This window comes from Prionailurus bengalensis, chromosome E2 (genome assembly GCF_016509475.1).
Source record: "Prionailurus bengalensis isolate Pbe53 chromosome E2, Fcat_Pben_1.1_paternal_pri, whole genome shotgun sequence".
In the NCBI taxonomy this organism is placed as follows: Eukaryota; Metazoa; Chordata; class Mammalia; order Carnivora; family Felidae; genus Prionailurus; species Prionailurus bengalensis.
Window position 1 is genome coordinate 8,040,875 of NC_057352.1, and position 12,736 is coordinate 8,053,610.

General features: G+C 59.2%; 2 protein-coding genes across 4 annotated transcripts; one reads left to right on the forward strand and one right to left on the reverse strand.

Annotated features, from left to right (window-relative positions):
• Nucleotides 1-220: 220 nt before the first annotated feature.
• Nucleotides 221-7,092, reverse strand: EMC10 (ER membrane protein complex subunit 10). Of its 2 annotated transcripts, XM_043598435.1 has the most exons (8): nucleotides 6,909-7,087; nucleotides 5,685-5,757; nucleotides 4,657-4,766; nucleotides 3,633-3,737; nucleotides 3,113-3,294; nucleotides 2,648-2,741; nucleotides 1,641-1,727; nucleotides 1,333-1,424 (listed from the first exon to the last, which is right to left on the reverse strand). In XM_043598435.1, the coding sequence occupies exons 1-7, from the start codon at nucleotides 7,020-7,022 to the stop codon at nucleotides 1,641-1,643; spliced, it is 765 nt and encodes a 254-aa protein (XP_043454370.1). In that variant the 5' UTR covers nucleotides 7,023-7,087; the 3' UTR covers nucleotides 1,333-1,424. The 2 variants fall into 2 exon arrangements, with proteins under 2 accessions (XP_043454369.1, XP_043454370.1); XM_043598434.1 differs by lacking the exon at nucleotides 1,641-1,727 and having other exon boundaries at nucleotides 221-1,424; nucleotides 6,909-7,092.
• A 43-nt stretch (nucleotides 7,093-7,135) lies between these two features.
• FAM71E1 (family with sequence similarity 71 member E1) lies at nucleotides 7,136-12,389 on the forward strand. Of its 2 annotated transcripts, none has more exons than XM_043598437.1 (5): nucleotides 7,136-7,403; nucleotides 7,591-7,709; nucleotides 8,059-8,189; nucleotides 11,342-11,621; nucleotides 12,222-12,389. In XM_043598437.1, exons 1-5 carry the CDS (start codon nucleotides 7,331-7,333, stop codon nucleotides 12,276-12,278), a joined length of 660 nt encoding a protein of 219 aa, XP_043454372.1. In that variant the 5' UTR covers nucleotides 7,136-7,330; the 3' UTR covers nucleotides 12,279-12,389. The 2 variants fall into 2 exon arrangements, with proteins under 2 accessions (XP_043454372.1, XP_043454371.1); XM_043598436.1 differs by having other exon boundaries at nucleotides 7,205-7,403; nucleotides 7,510-7,709.
• The last annotated feature ends 347 nt before the right edge of the window (nucleotides 12,390-12,736 follow it).

Sequence of the window (12,736 nt, forward strand, 5' to 3'; positions counted from 1 at the left end):
TACCCCTGCTCTCTCTCAAACATAAATAAACATTAAAAAAAAATCTTTTTTAAAAAGAGCATTTGGGGGGAACAACCGCCCACCACACCCCTTTTATGTCGTTTCGCCAGTAGAGCCACACGAGTGCGTCCCCTTTTCATAAAAGTGTCTCCGATCTGCCGTAGAGGTTCCACTTTTAGTTCTGAGTCCCCAGGAAAAGAATTCAAACTCACCAAAGAGGGCCTGGATAACACTGCTATTTATTAACCACACTGAGCAGGAAGCTACATGTGGAACATTTGGGGAACAGTTTAATCAACAGCCATACGACACCGTGGAGCGTTGCACAGCCATTACGGCGGCCCCGCGAGCCATTCGTGTGTGTTTCTGAATAATAACGTACAGTGAACGGCGGAAATTCAGCAAAGCCTGGGCACTGGGATTTCCTTGGAACCAAATCGACGGTTGCATTCGGCTGCTGAGTTGTTTTTTACTCTGATGTATTTCAATATACTTTTGAATGTTTTTAAATAGACAAAGGGAGGGGGTGATCAATAGCAAAGCCAGGCAGTGGCCTCCCAGTGCGCAGACAGGGAAGACATTCCGGACAGGGAAACAGGTTCTATTTACATCATCCGGCCCTCGACTCCACTAAGTATTAGTTTTGTTTTCACTTCTAACATAATTTCTTCATGCCCCAAAGCTTCCGAAGGCCTGGCATCCTGACAACGCAGCCTAAACTGCTCATGGCCATGGGCAGATAAAGGCCGGGGAAGGATCCCAAGGCGGGGCTGCTGGGAGGAACGGAGCCTGGGTGGGGGGGGGGGACCCCTGGCCAGCCCACACCTGATCTGCGCCAGGCCCCTCAGGGCAGACAGGTGGGAAGCACATGGCCCAATCCAGTGTCAGACAAGTTAGGGGGACCATCTAGCCCGGCCTGGGACAGGCAGGACGAGAAGACTACGAACCAAGGCACAGAGGCTGGAGAGAACTCGGCATGTTCCCAAACTGTGAGGCTCAGGGCGGAAATGGGGGGGACAAACACAAGGTCAGAGCTGGCCCAGAAGCTCAAGCTCCACGCTGTGGGCACGGGAAGCCTTTGCGGCTGCAGAGGGGCCACAGGGGAAGGCGGAGTGCACCAGGAGGTAGCCTCCAGCCGCAGAAACAGCAAGGACCAGAGGGAAAGGACTCCTGGGGAGGGGACGTCCTCCCATCCTCGCGGGACGGACACGGGATGGGCTGGCAAATCCTTCTTCAGACAACCAAGGACACGGGCACTCTGGGCAAGAAGGGAGTTGCCTGGATGACAGAGGGCCAGGGTGCTGACAGGCCCCTCAGCGGCCACTGCCCCCACCACCACCCCCGCCACCGCCCCCTCCCTGGCCCCCGGCATCCGGCGCTCCTGACATCATGAGGAACAGGACGACGGGAATGATGTACATCCACTGTGGGCCAGAAAGGATGACAGACAGACAGACAGAAACACAGAAACAAGAGAATTGAATATGAGCAGCGTTCCCCCAGGGCAGGGAAGGTGGGGGCGCCGGCGTGAGGGGAGGCCACGTGAGGGAAGGGGGCCCGGGTCCCCTACATCACTACAGGTTGGGGGAGGGCAGGTGGGGTGCAGGGAGGGTGGAGGCGGGAGGGGGCTCAGTCCTCACTCAGGCCTCCTGCGGCGGCGGCGTGGGCCCCGGGGCGGCAGGACGCAGGGCTGTGAGCAACACGGCCCCCCCGAGGATGAGGTGCCACTGGGGAGGGAGGGGGTACAGGTCAGGGCTAGGGGTGGCCATGGGGTCCTGTGGCCACTGGGGAGAGCAGAGCTGGGGCAGCGGGCCCTCGGCCTCTCTGTGCCTCAGTTTCCCCGCAGTTCAGCTGTCAGGCTGCCCTGAGGTCAGGACCTACTGGCAAACTAGCGGAGGCCCCCCCACTGGCACCCCATTCAGGGCGGTAGGGCTTGGCATCCCCACCCACAGTGGCCTCCGCCGTCCCCCGCCCTGGCCTTGTGGGACGAGCCTTCCGCCCTCGGTGCCCCCAGTTCCTCCCACCCGCCCCAGCCCGGCAGCACAAGCCGGGTCCCTCTCCAGCTCCAGACCAGCCTCCTGCACGCCAACACCCATAGCCCTGCCTCCCCGAAGTGCCCCTTCGCAAAGCCGCTGGCGTCCCAGCACCCACCTTCTCTTTTCCCAATCTTCCCATTCCACTGAAATCCCTGCCTCCCACCCTGTTAACACCGGCCCCGCTCAGGCCTCGTCCCAGGCTCCTCCCAGAACAGACCCCGGCCTGGCCACAGCCCTCCGCACTGCACTTCCTGCAGACGGGCCTCTCTCTGCTCAAGACCAGGACCGCACCTGCCCCCAGCTTGAGGGGCCATCCCTGCTTCCCAGCACTGCCCGGCTCTGGGCCGGCCCATCTGCGGAGACCGGATGTCCCGTGACCGCTGCCACGAGCAGACACAGGCAGAGGCAGGGCGCACGGTTCCACGGTCCTCACCTGGTCCGTCCGGGCCTTGGGCTCAGCCCAGGTGCCAGGGGGACATGCCCAGAGGCGACAAGCAAGCCCCGCGCACAGGAGGCCTGGAGAATGAGGAACAGGCCAAGGGCCACAGGGGAGAGAAGGGCAGAGGGGGACTCAGGATGGGAGGGAGAGGGGCAGGCAGAGCTCCACTCACATATTTGGCGAAAAAGGACTTCTGTTCCTGGGGGTTCTTGGCCTTCTGGGCCTGTTCCATCTCCAGGCGCTCAATGAAGGCAGCTGTCTCAGGACTAGGGGCGGGCCAAGGAGGAGACAGGGTAAGGGGCTGGGCTCAGCCAACAAGGACACCGGCAGCAAAGGCGGCAGAAGAACGGAGACAATGCTGTCCATGCCGTGCCCTGCACCAGTACCCTGCGCACCCACACCCTGGGGCACCCACACCCTGGAGCACCCGCACCCTGGGGCACCCACACCCTGGGGCACCACATCCTGGAGCACCCACACCCCGGAGCACCCGCACCCTGGGGTACCCACACTGTGGGGCACCCACATCCTGGAGCACCATATCCTAGAGCACCGGGACCCTGGACCACTCGCACACTGGGGCACCCACATCCTGGAGCAACTGTACCCTGGGGCACCCACACCCTGCCGTCCTCACCCTGGGGCGGTGGCTGGTGGCTGTAGCTGCACAGAAGTGTTAAACAGCTCCAGATCCACATCTTCTACTTCGTGGCCCCTGCAGCCCCCGGGGTGTGTCACCACCGACACACCCACCACGTTGCCAGCCACATCCACGTGCAGCGTCAGCTGGTCCGACAGGTGCGACTCCACCAGGGAGCACTAGGGGGGGCAGGGAGGGGAGGGTCGCCACCAGACCTTGCCCGCGCCAAGACCCCCGAGCCTCCAGCCCCTCTCACGGGGCCCAGAAAGATCTTTCAAAACCCTTCGTGGTTCCCTCCACCCTCGGGCACAAGCCCAAGCGTGACAACTTCCCTATTGGGCCCTGTGCTGCCCCATCAAAGCGCCCACCACCTGGACTGTCCCCCTCCAGCCCAGGAGACCCTTGAGAGCAAGGCCAGGCCTGAGTCTTCCCCGTCCATAAACGCTGGGGCAACAAATGGTGGAAGCCAGGCTGGGGCAAGTGGGAGGAGCGAGGATGGTCCTCATCACTGACTCACCGCGGGGACAAAGGAGGAGACGTAGCCACCGGCTTCTGGGCCATCAGGGGCCCCAGGGCGCTGAGGGACCCGGACACGGTATAAGCCATTCAAGGCCGCCACATCCTGCAGGGCAGAGGAGGGTGGCAGTGAGAGGGACAGCGCCTGGCCCCAGCCAGGCCTGGACTGCCATTGGGCCCGGGGGACCCTTCTCCAGTCTCGCTCAGCCAGCACTCCCCAATCCCTGACCCAGGACTCGTCCCAGTGGGGTGGCCCTGCTGGTGGGTGAGGCCAGGAGCCACTGGGCGCTCCACCTGGGGGAGAAACCACGTCAAGGGGAGTAGAGCCCAGCCCACTGATGGAGTGAGTCCCAAGGACACTCTTCCCACACCTGGATCCAGCTGCACCTTGGCCCACCCCTTATGTGGACTCCCCAACCGCACGAGCAAGAAAGTCTCTTGGGAGGCAGCTGTGACAAAGAATCACGTGGGCGCCATACAGGAAGGCTGGCGGCGGTGCACCATCTCCCACAGGGAGGGCACGTGCCTGCCCAGAATGAAACCTGCCGTCCCCAGCCTCCCTTGCAACTGCACCTGGCCAAAGGGACAGAATGGAAGCGGACTGTGGCAGCTTTTGTGAGCTTTCCCTAAAAGACGGCTGTTCCCTCTGCCCCCTCACCCCCACCCTCTTCTCTTTCTCTGGCCTGCTGCACCTCCCTGCCCCATCTCTAGGGAGGACTGAGCCAGGTCTGGAAGGAGCCCGGCCCTCGAGGAGGCCATGGAGCAGGCTACGGCAGAAATCACATTCTTGCGTTAACCTTCGGTTCTTACAGGAATCTCTTTCTCCTCCCAAGCAAATCTCCTAGCTGACTGCAAAGCGTCTTGGTTGAATCTGGAAAGGCGAGAGGAGCTAACTATATTAAACTTGGGGGAAGAGGATGTACTGGGTACAAGGAATGGTCCGGGCAGAGGCCCTGCAGCACGTGTCTCGTGCTCCAAGGCACACGTCCCCCATATCCCAGCAGAGCCCCAGGTCCCCTCCTCACCCGGAGCCGGCCCCGCTCCTCCTCATTGAGCTGCCGCTGTGACAGGGACAAAGTGCCATCCTGCTGGTTCCAGAGCAGTGAGCCCCGCTTCCGAAAGTGGGCACTGTCATCTGTGGGGAGTCAGGGCTTAGCGACCGCTTCAACCTTCAATCCTCCCAGTGACCAGGTTGCTTCTCCCTCCTGAGCGCCCCGCCCCCATCTTCCCACCTGCCACGTGGGGACACCCCCCACCAAGTCCTGCTCTCCTATCTCACAGGGCAGTCCACAGCAGACGTCTGAACACAACAGCTCCTAAGCCCTGCCTCTGCCTTGCCGGGCAGTCACCTGATCTCTCTGAGCCTCAGTTCTTTCACTATAAAATAGAGGGGCTTCCAACCATTAGGCCATGTCGGAATCCGTGGGGCTTTTCCGGGCAGATGCCAGGGACCGAGTCAGGAGGTGTACAGAGGGTCCCAGCTTCAGTGTTTCAAACAAGTGTTCCAGAGTTTGGGACCTCAGACCTCCGGGCCGCACTGACATCTGTGCTCTGGGAATCTGAATGCCTGAATCCCAGTAGTTTAAGCTGGGCTGTAGAGCAGGTCCTGGCTCTGCCATTCACTTACAAAAGGACCTTATGCGATGCCCCTTTGAACCTCAGTTTCCCCTTCTGGAAAACGGGCCTATCCCTAACACCCGCCGCGTTGCATGACTGCTGAGAGCACTTTTGAGTGAATACATGCAGAACATCTAGCCAGAATGCAGGGCACAAGGTGACTGGTCTGAAAAGTCTGCTCTGAGGTTATTACTGCTGCACTGGCCTTTCTGAAACTAGGATTTATTTTACAGGTGAGGGAGTATCCAAAGGTAGAGTTCTTACTCTCTCGTGCCCTCCCTGCCCCAATCTCCCCCAGAATAACCCAAACACACTCCTAGGGGCAAAGCCAGTAGTAAATGGATGGCATGTCTCACACTGGGTGGCACCAGACCCATGCTGTTGACTTCACCGGGCACCAGGTAAGTGCCGAGACAAGGAACGTTGTTAGACTCACCGATCTCAAATGAGTGCTCCAGCAGCAGCCCCACGGTGCCACAGCCCTCACCCTCTCGACCTTCTGCCCCCGCCTGCAGGTGAGAGAGAGGTCTCCCGGTGAGGACAATCAGAGCCCTCAGCAGGGCAAGACCACGGACCCCGGGACAGATGCAGGCTGAGGAAGGAACCTTATTTTCATACTCTTTTCCAAACATTGACACTTGCCCACGATTCCACTGGGAACCGCCCCTTTCATGAAAATTCATGATCTGGACCGTCCCCAGAAAACTAGAGCCTGCAAACAAGCGTAACCTTGCTTCTAAGGCATCTATCTCCAGGTCACTTTCACACCTAGCATCATAAACATTCATGAGTTAAAGGATACCTGCGCTTCCTTCCCAACCTAATATTCAAGTGGCCCCTTTTTTGCCTTTAACAGCCACAAGAGCCACCATGCCTCCGGAATTCCGACCCTCATCAAGTACAGACAAGAGACCACGCCTTCTGGGGGGGTGCCTGGCTGGCTCAGGGGATTAAGCCCTAGGGCTTCAGCTCGGGTCCCGATCTCCTGGTTTGTGAGTTCCAGCCCCACATCCGGCTGGCGCTGATAGCTCGCTTCAGATCTTCTGTCTCCTCTCTCTCTGCACCTCCCGTGCTCGTTGTCTCTCTCTTTCGAAATAAACTTAAAAAAAAAAATTCCACGCCATCCATTCCTCTAAATTCAAATGTCTCCTACCTCGCATCCCCCACCTTACGCCCTTGCACCTACGCAGCCCTCACACCTTCGTAAACCCGTGTCCAGATTTTAATCCTGGAACTCAAGATCCCGCCCTTCTCATGCATATGCAGGAACAGAACTCCGGTCCAATCACTCCAGAGCCCTTCTAACGGTTTCGTTTTAGCCGCCCCTATGTCTGATTCGCCAAGATTCCACCCGAGCCACACCTCCTCCTGCATATTTAAGACTGCGGATCCCTAGTGTTGTTGAGCGTTAACTTGAGGTTCTGGCCCCAACGGCGTATCCTCGTTTTCAAACCACCCAAAGTCCAGGCACCAAGAGTCCATCCGAGGCCCGCCCACTCGTGTATGCTCACGAGCTAGAGCCTTCCTAACTATACTCTCACTTTCACCTCTTCCTCTCTCCTGGCCCTGCAATGCCTCGTTCCCACCTTACCCGATGTAAACACCCGAGACCCAGGATTTCCGTCAGCCCCGCTCCCCGTCAGAGTTAATGAGCACTCACCCCCCGCAGAGCGGTCCCGGACCGGCAGCCGCTGCCCCGCGCGCGGCTGGGGGCTGCTGCCGCCATCAGCAGGAGCAGGAGCAGCCGAGTAGCCACAGCGCCGGCCGCCGCCATTTTCACCCCTTCCCACCAGGCCAGGGGCTGGAGTGAGCCCGGCGCCTCAGAGCACGCCTCCCATGCGCCTGCGCCAGTTCCTTGCGCCTGCGCACTAGCGCCCGCCACGGGCGTCTGACGTCACAGAGTGGCCGCCGCCATGCCCAGATCTAGGCACCTCCCCGGTCTCTAGGCACCGCCCCCTATAATGACGTCACAAACGGGCGTCTCTTTGGTGAGTTCAAGCCGGGTCCGCCGCGTTGTGACGTGATAGAGTCCGCGGCCCCACCCGTCCGTTTTCTCCGCAGGCACCTGCCTTCGCTCTCCTCATGGGGCGGGGCGTTGCGATGATGAGGGGGCACCAGACTAACCCGGCCCCGGGTGGAGCAGGTGGGATGACAGGTGAGAGGCGGAGCCGGGCCTGGCAGGGTTGGACCAGGTGAGGGAACCCCGTGAGGGAGGGGGCCGGCGACGCGCAGACTGATAGCCCCGATTCCCCTACCCTCAGAGCGCGGCTTCCCTGGGCCCTACCAGATGGGGGGCCCAGGCCCAGCCTCCTGGACTAGACCCCCGAACTTCGCCCATCTAGGATGCCCCCTGGTTCCAGCCTTTCCCACGGGCCGGCCCGGACGGCTGCAGCGCCACCTCCTGAGCGGCGAGTTCGATCAGCTGCGAGACTTCCCCGTCTTTGAGAGCAACTTTGTGCAGGTGTGGAGCCCCAGAACCCCTGACACCGAGCCTGGGCTTGAGGCCTGACCTCCTGACTTCAGGAGCCCCTGCTCTGCCTACTTCCGACCACGCTCCCATAACATTTATCTCCTGGAATTCCGGACCAACCCCACCCCCCAGACCTCTAGACCTTTAGCTTCTTTATGAACCCTGGCCTCTGATTCCCTTGGTTCAGTTTCCCTGACTTAACACCCGGATGACTCTTGACCTCTGACCCCGGGATATCTGACCCCGGACTTGGTGTTTAATAGACTTGGTTCATGACCCTTAACCCCACCAATCCTACCTTCCATCTATCTGGCTTCTAACCTCTAACCCCTGGCCCCAGGTGACCCGGTTAGGAGAAGTCGCCAACAAGGTCACCATGGGGGTGGCAGCCTCCAGTCCAGCCCTGGAACTCCCAGACCTGTTGCTGCTGGCCGGCCCTGCCAAGGATAACGGACGCCTGCAGCTCTTTGGGTGACTGTCCCCATCCCAGACTGGACCTCCGCCTTCCCCAGTTCTGGGCATCCTGGGCCCCCTGCAGCACCTCCTGTCACACAGATGACTCCCAGGGCGAGGCGTCTTGGATGGCTGCCAGTCCTCTGTGGGTGGCCATACACTCAGGAGAACAAGGGCAGGGTGATACACAGGGACCGGAAATCAGAGATAGAGGGACATGAGAGGGACAGCCCTCAGCCCCACGCTGGCAAGGATCAGAAGAATAACCGTTTATGTTGTGCCTACCGCATGCCAGGTGCCCCCTAGGCCATGCACATAATCTCATCTCTGGCCTACTCTTAATATGATGGGGCCCCTTAACCCCATCCTTTGAGGCTCAGAGACCCACAGTGAGTCAGGGGTTGGTTGGGATTGGAATCTCTGGCCTCCTCATCATTACCGACCTCATGATTCTTTTTCTTTTCATGTTTCTTTATTCTGAGAGAGAGAGAACAAGCAGGGGAGGGGCAAAGAGAGAGGGAGAGAATCCCAAGCAGGCCTGACATGGAGCTCGATCTCACAAGTCGTGAGATCATGACCTGAGCCAAAATCAAGAGTCGGCCACTTAACCGACTGAGCCACCTGCGTGCCCCAATGACCTCATGATTCTTGGGCTCCAGTGCCACACTAAGCACCACCCCTTCAGGTCTTTCTTTTTTCATTGAAAAAGTAACGCAAACACACTCCAAAGTACAAAACATACACAGCACAAAATAACACCTTTCTCCTATCCTCGGATCCTGCCTCCAACTCCGGCTGCAAATAACAAAACTCTTCCATACATGTAGTATATTTACAGAAACCATGTGCCAATGGCTTTCACTTTTTTGACCACATCTCAACAGTTAACGAAAGAAAGGGAGGGAGGGAAGGAAGGGAGAGAGAAAGGGGACACACACACACACACACACACACACACACACACGAGTCCACAGTCCTTTATCTACAATTCTGATATCTAAAAAAAAATCTGCAGCCCACTTGGTGGTAGAATCAGATTCTGACCTACACTAAATGGAGGCTCCCTGCAGCCTTTATTTATCCCCCTCCCCCCCCCCCCCCCGTAGAAGCTGAGAACACACAGCAGCGTGCTGACGCCTTACGGAGCGCGGGGCATATTCTTGCTCCTTCTCAGTGCTGTGCATCCCACCAATGAACCTCACTGCTCGCTGAGGCATGACCCGCAGTGGGGGGAACTTAGGATGGTGCCGAGGGGTGCTTGGACCCCCATCATCTCCTTCAACACCCCCCCCAAATAAACACACCATCAGGATAAAAACACCGAGCTTGCTCTGAGAATGAAGCATCGAGACTCAGTCAGCCCCTAGTCCCTCACTTCTAACCTGTCGTGGGCCAGTCTTGACAAGCACCCCTCGGTGCTCACCCCTCCTTTAAAAACCCGCAGGTGCGTGCCACATGCCGCTTTTGCACGCTGTGCCCTCCCCCACCAGCCCCGTATCAATATTCATTTCATGTCAACGGAAGCGCAACCAGCAGGCCCTTTTCTGGACACACACGAGTAAATGCTCTGCCCCCTTACACCCCACTTGCATCTAGTGCTGTTACCGTATGGCAGGGAATGTCCTCAAATGAATGCCTGCCTCCCTGGGTTCATATCCTGGCCTCTTCGCCAGTCACCTCTTTCCCACTGTCTCTGGCCAAGTGCCCTACTTGTCTGTGCCTCGGTTTCCCCATCTGGAACATGGGGATAAGAGGAGAGCCCACCTTGCAGGGCTGTCAGGGGATACGCTGAGTAAAGGGCCATGAAGTGCTTGGGACAGCCCTTGGCCCAGGGTGAGCACCTTGTAAACATAACTGTTATTCTTCCACTTGGGGAATGTAGTAACAGATCGGGCCGCCTACTGAGGGACACTGATGTTGCGGCTGGTGTCTGGGGGTTACAGCCAGTGTGGTCTGCAGAGGGCATCCAGGCGCACGGTTGTGAGGGTGTCTGTAAGATAGGTTCCTAGAGGTAGCATGGCGGGGCCAGAGTGGGGGGTGTGGCTACCCAGTGTGGTGGTTAAGAACACAGAGAAGACTTGGGTTCAAATCCCTGAGGTGTGACCTGGGCCAAATTATCCACCTTCTCAACAAGCATCCATTGAGCACCTACCACGGATGTGAGCTGGTGGAAGGGCGGGGGCAGGGGATGGGGGGAATGGGGAGCAGCTGTGAAAAAAATGGAACCAACGTCTCTGCCTTCAAACTCACCTCCTACCGGGAAGGCAGACAGAATCAGTGGGGTGAGGTCTGTGCGGACGTATCAGAGGGGGTAGGGGATAAGGAGGTCTGCAAGGGCGGACATGGCCGCACAGAAGCCTCAGGTTGTAAACAGATCTTCTCCCTGAGAAGGTGCTTTTGAGAAAGACAGGAGAGAGATTAAGGGGCCAAGCCAACGGGGTGGCAGGGGGAGGTAGGAGCAGGGCTGTTGCTGGGGCTGAGTGAGCGAGGGGAGTGAGCAGAGAGGGAACAGAGGCGACAGATCCTGCGGGGGGCCTGGTGGTCAAGGTGAGGACTTGGCCTTTTCACCGAGCCACGGGAGGGACGTGACACTCAGGTGCTGATGGGCGCCCTCTGGCGGCCGCGTGCGACAGAGCGCGGCGAAGGCTGAGCCCGCGGCCCAGGCGGGAGAATCGGGTGACGGGGCCCGCTGGTCGCGGAAGGAGTTAGAAGTGGTGGGTTCGGGGATACGTTTGAACGGTGGAGCCGCCAGGATTTGGTGGCAGGATTGGATGAGGATGTGAGAGCGAAAGTTGGGCGAGGGGCAACTCCATGATTTCTGACCGAGCAAATGGGAGGATGTAGTTAAGGTGGGGAAGACGAAGGGGAGCAGGTTGGGGTTGGGGAGAAGGTCAGGAATGTGGTTGATGGACCTGTTATGTGTCCGTTGTCATTCTCACATCCAACGGGGAGTTTCAAGAGGGCAGCTGTCTGTTAGAAGGACCAGCGGGAGACACAAAGGTGCTTTGGGGGTGGATAAAAGTCGAAAGGCAGAGAAAATGAAAAAGGCCTCTTTCTGGGCGGAGAGGGGGGCGCTGGGGTGGGCGGCCCCGACCCTGTAGGCGCCCGGGACCGCAAGGCTGTGAGCCAGGGAGGGTCGGCACCTGAGGTCGCCCCTTCCTCCCTCCCAGGCTGTTCCCCCTGCAGTTTGTCCAGCTCTTCGTCCACGACGAAAGCCGCTGGCAACTCAAGGTCAAGTTCCGCACAGGTCGCGCCTTCTACCTGCAGCTGCGGGCCCCACCCGAGACCCGAGACCGCGAGTTCGGCCAGTGGGTGCGGCTGCTCTACCGCCTGCGCTTCCATTCGGCCCAGGGAGCCGTGCCCTTCACGCAGGAGTACCCGACGCTAGAGGAAGGCGAGGAGGAGGAAGACGACGACGACGACGAGGAGGAGCTGATAGAGCGGGAGGCGGTGCGGGGGAGGGGCAGGGGGTGGGCGGGACTGGGGCTGGGTTTCGGGTCGGAGGGAGGAGGCAGCCGGGTAATTTGGACTAGTCTGAAGGACAGGCTGGGGACCTAGGCTCCTGAGTGTGAGGGGGGACCTGGGGGCCTGGATGCCTGTGTTGAGAGTGGCAGGAAGGCCCAGACTCCTGAGTCCTGAAAGGGCATGAAATCTGGGTGCAGAGACCGCAGGTTCTCAAGGCAGGGCAGGGTCTGCAGGGCCTTGGGTCCAGGAGCCCCTTGGCTACATAGTTTCCTAATCGGGCACCCCAGCCCCCAGCGTCTCTCCCCTTGACCTGCTGCGGTGGAATATGGGACGGAACACCTGGGCCCTGAAGGGCTGGGGTGGGCCAGGCTGGATGCCCAGTTCCCTGTAAGGCCAGGGGGAGGGGAAGGGCCCCCGTCCTTGAAGAAGGGGGCATTGAAACCCGTGGGGTCTCTTCCTCTGGAGACACCCCACTCCCCCCACCTTCCAGATAAGCACCGAGCCCCCCACCCACCCACCCACCCCAAACTGCCGGTACATCCGCAGGTCAAGGCCTCTGAGACACTCTCTCTCTCTCATACCCAGCTTCAAGCCATGGAAGCCAGACTTGACCCACAGACCTCTGAACTCTGGGGACTCTGATTCCTCCACTAGGTTTTGAGGTTACCAAAGGACCAGAGATCAAAGTACCCTACATCAGGGCCAGAAAGATGAATTATTAAAGTTAATAAAGATCGGCCACTTAAGAACCAACAACCAGGTCATGAACAGTTTTGCCATCGTCACCGATCCAATGTGGCTGCCTTACAGAGTAGCTTTTCCAGTATGGCTGCCTCAGCACGGTGCTCGGCTCGGCGTGTGGCTCCTGGGGCCACCTCGAGACCTAGTGCCCACCATTCCGTCCGTCATGGCTACCTCGCCAGAGTAGCCTTCCCCATCTGGCCTTTGGTTCCTCTTTAACTCACTGTAGCTGCCACTGCAGGGCCAGCCTGCCTCCCCACTCCCCCCCGCCCCCCAGCAGCTAGTCTGAGGGGGCCGCCTCCACGGGGGTCTTGATCCACCTGTGACTTGTAATTGCCATAGTAACATGCTGGCGGCCC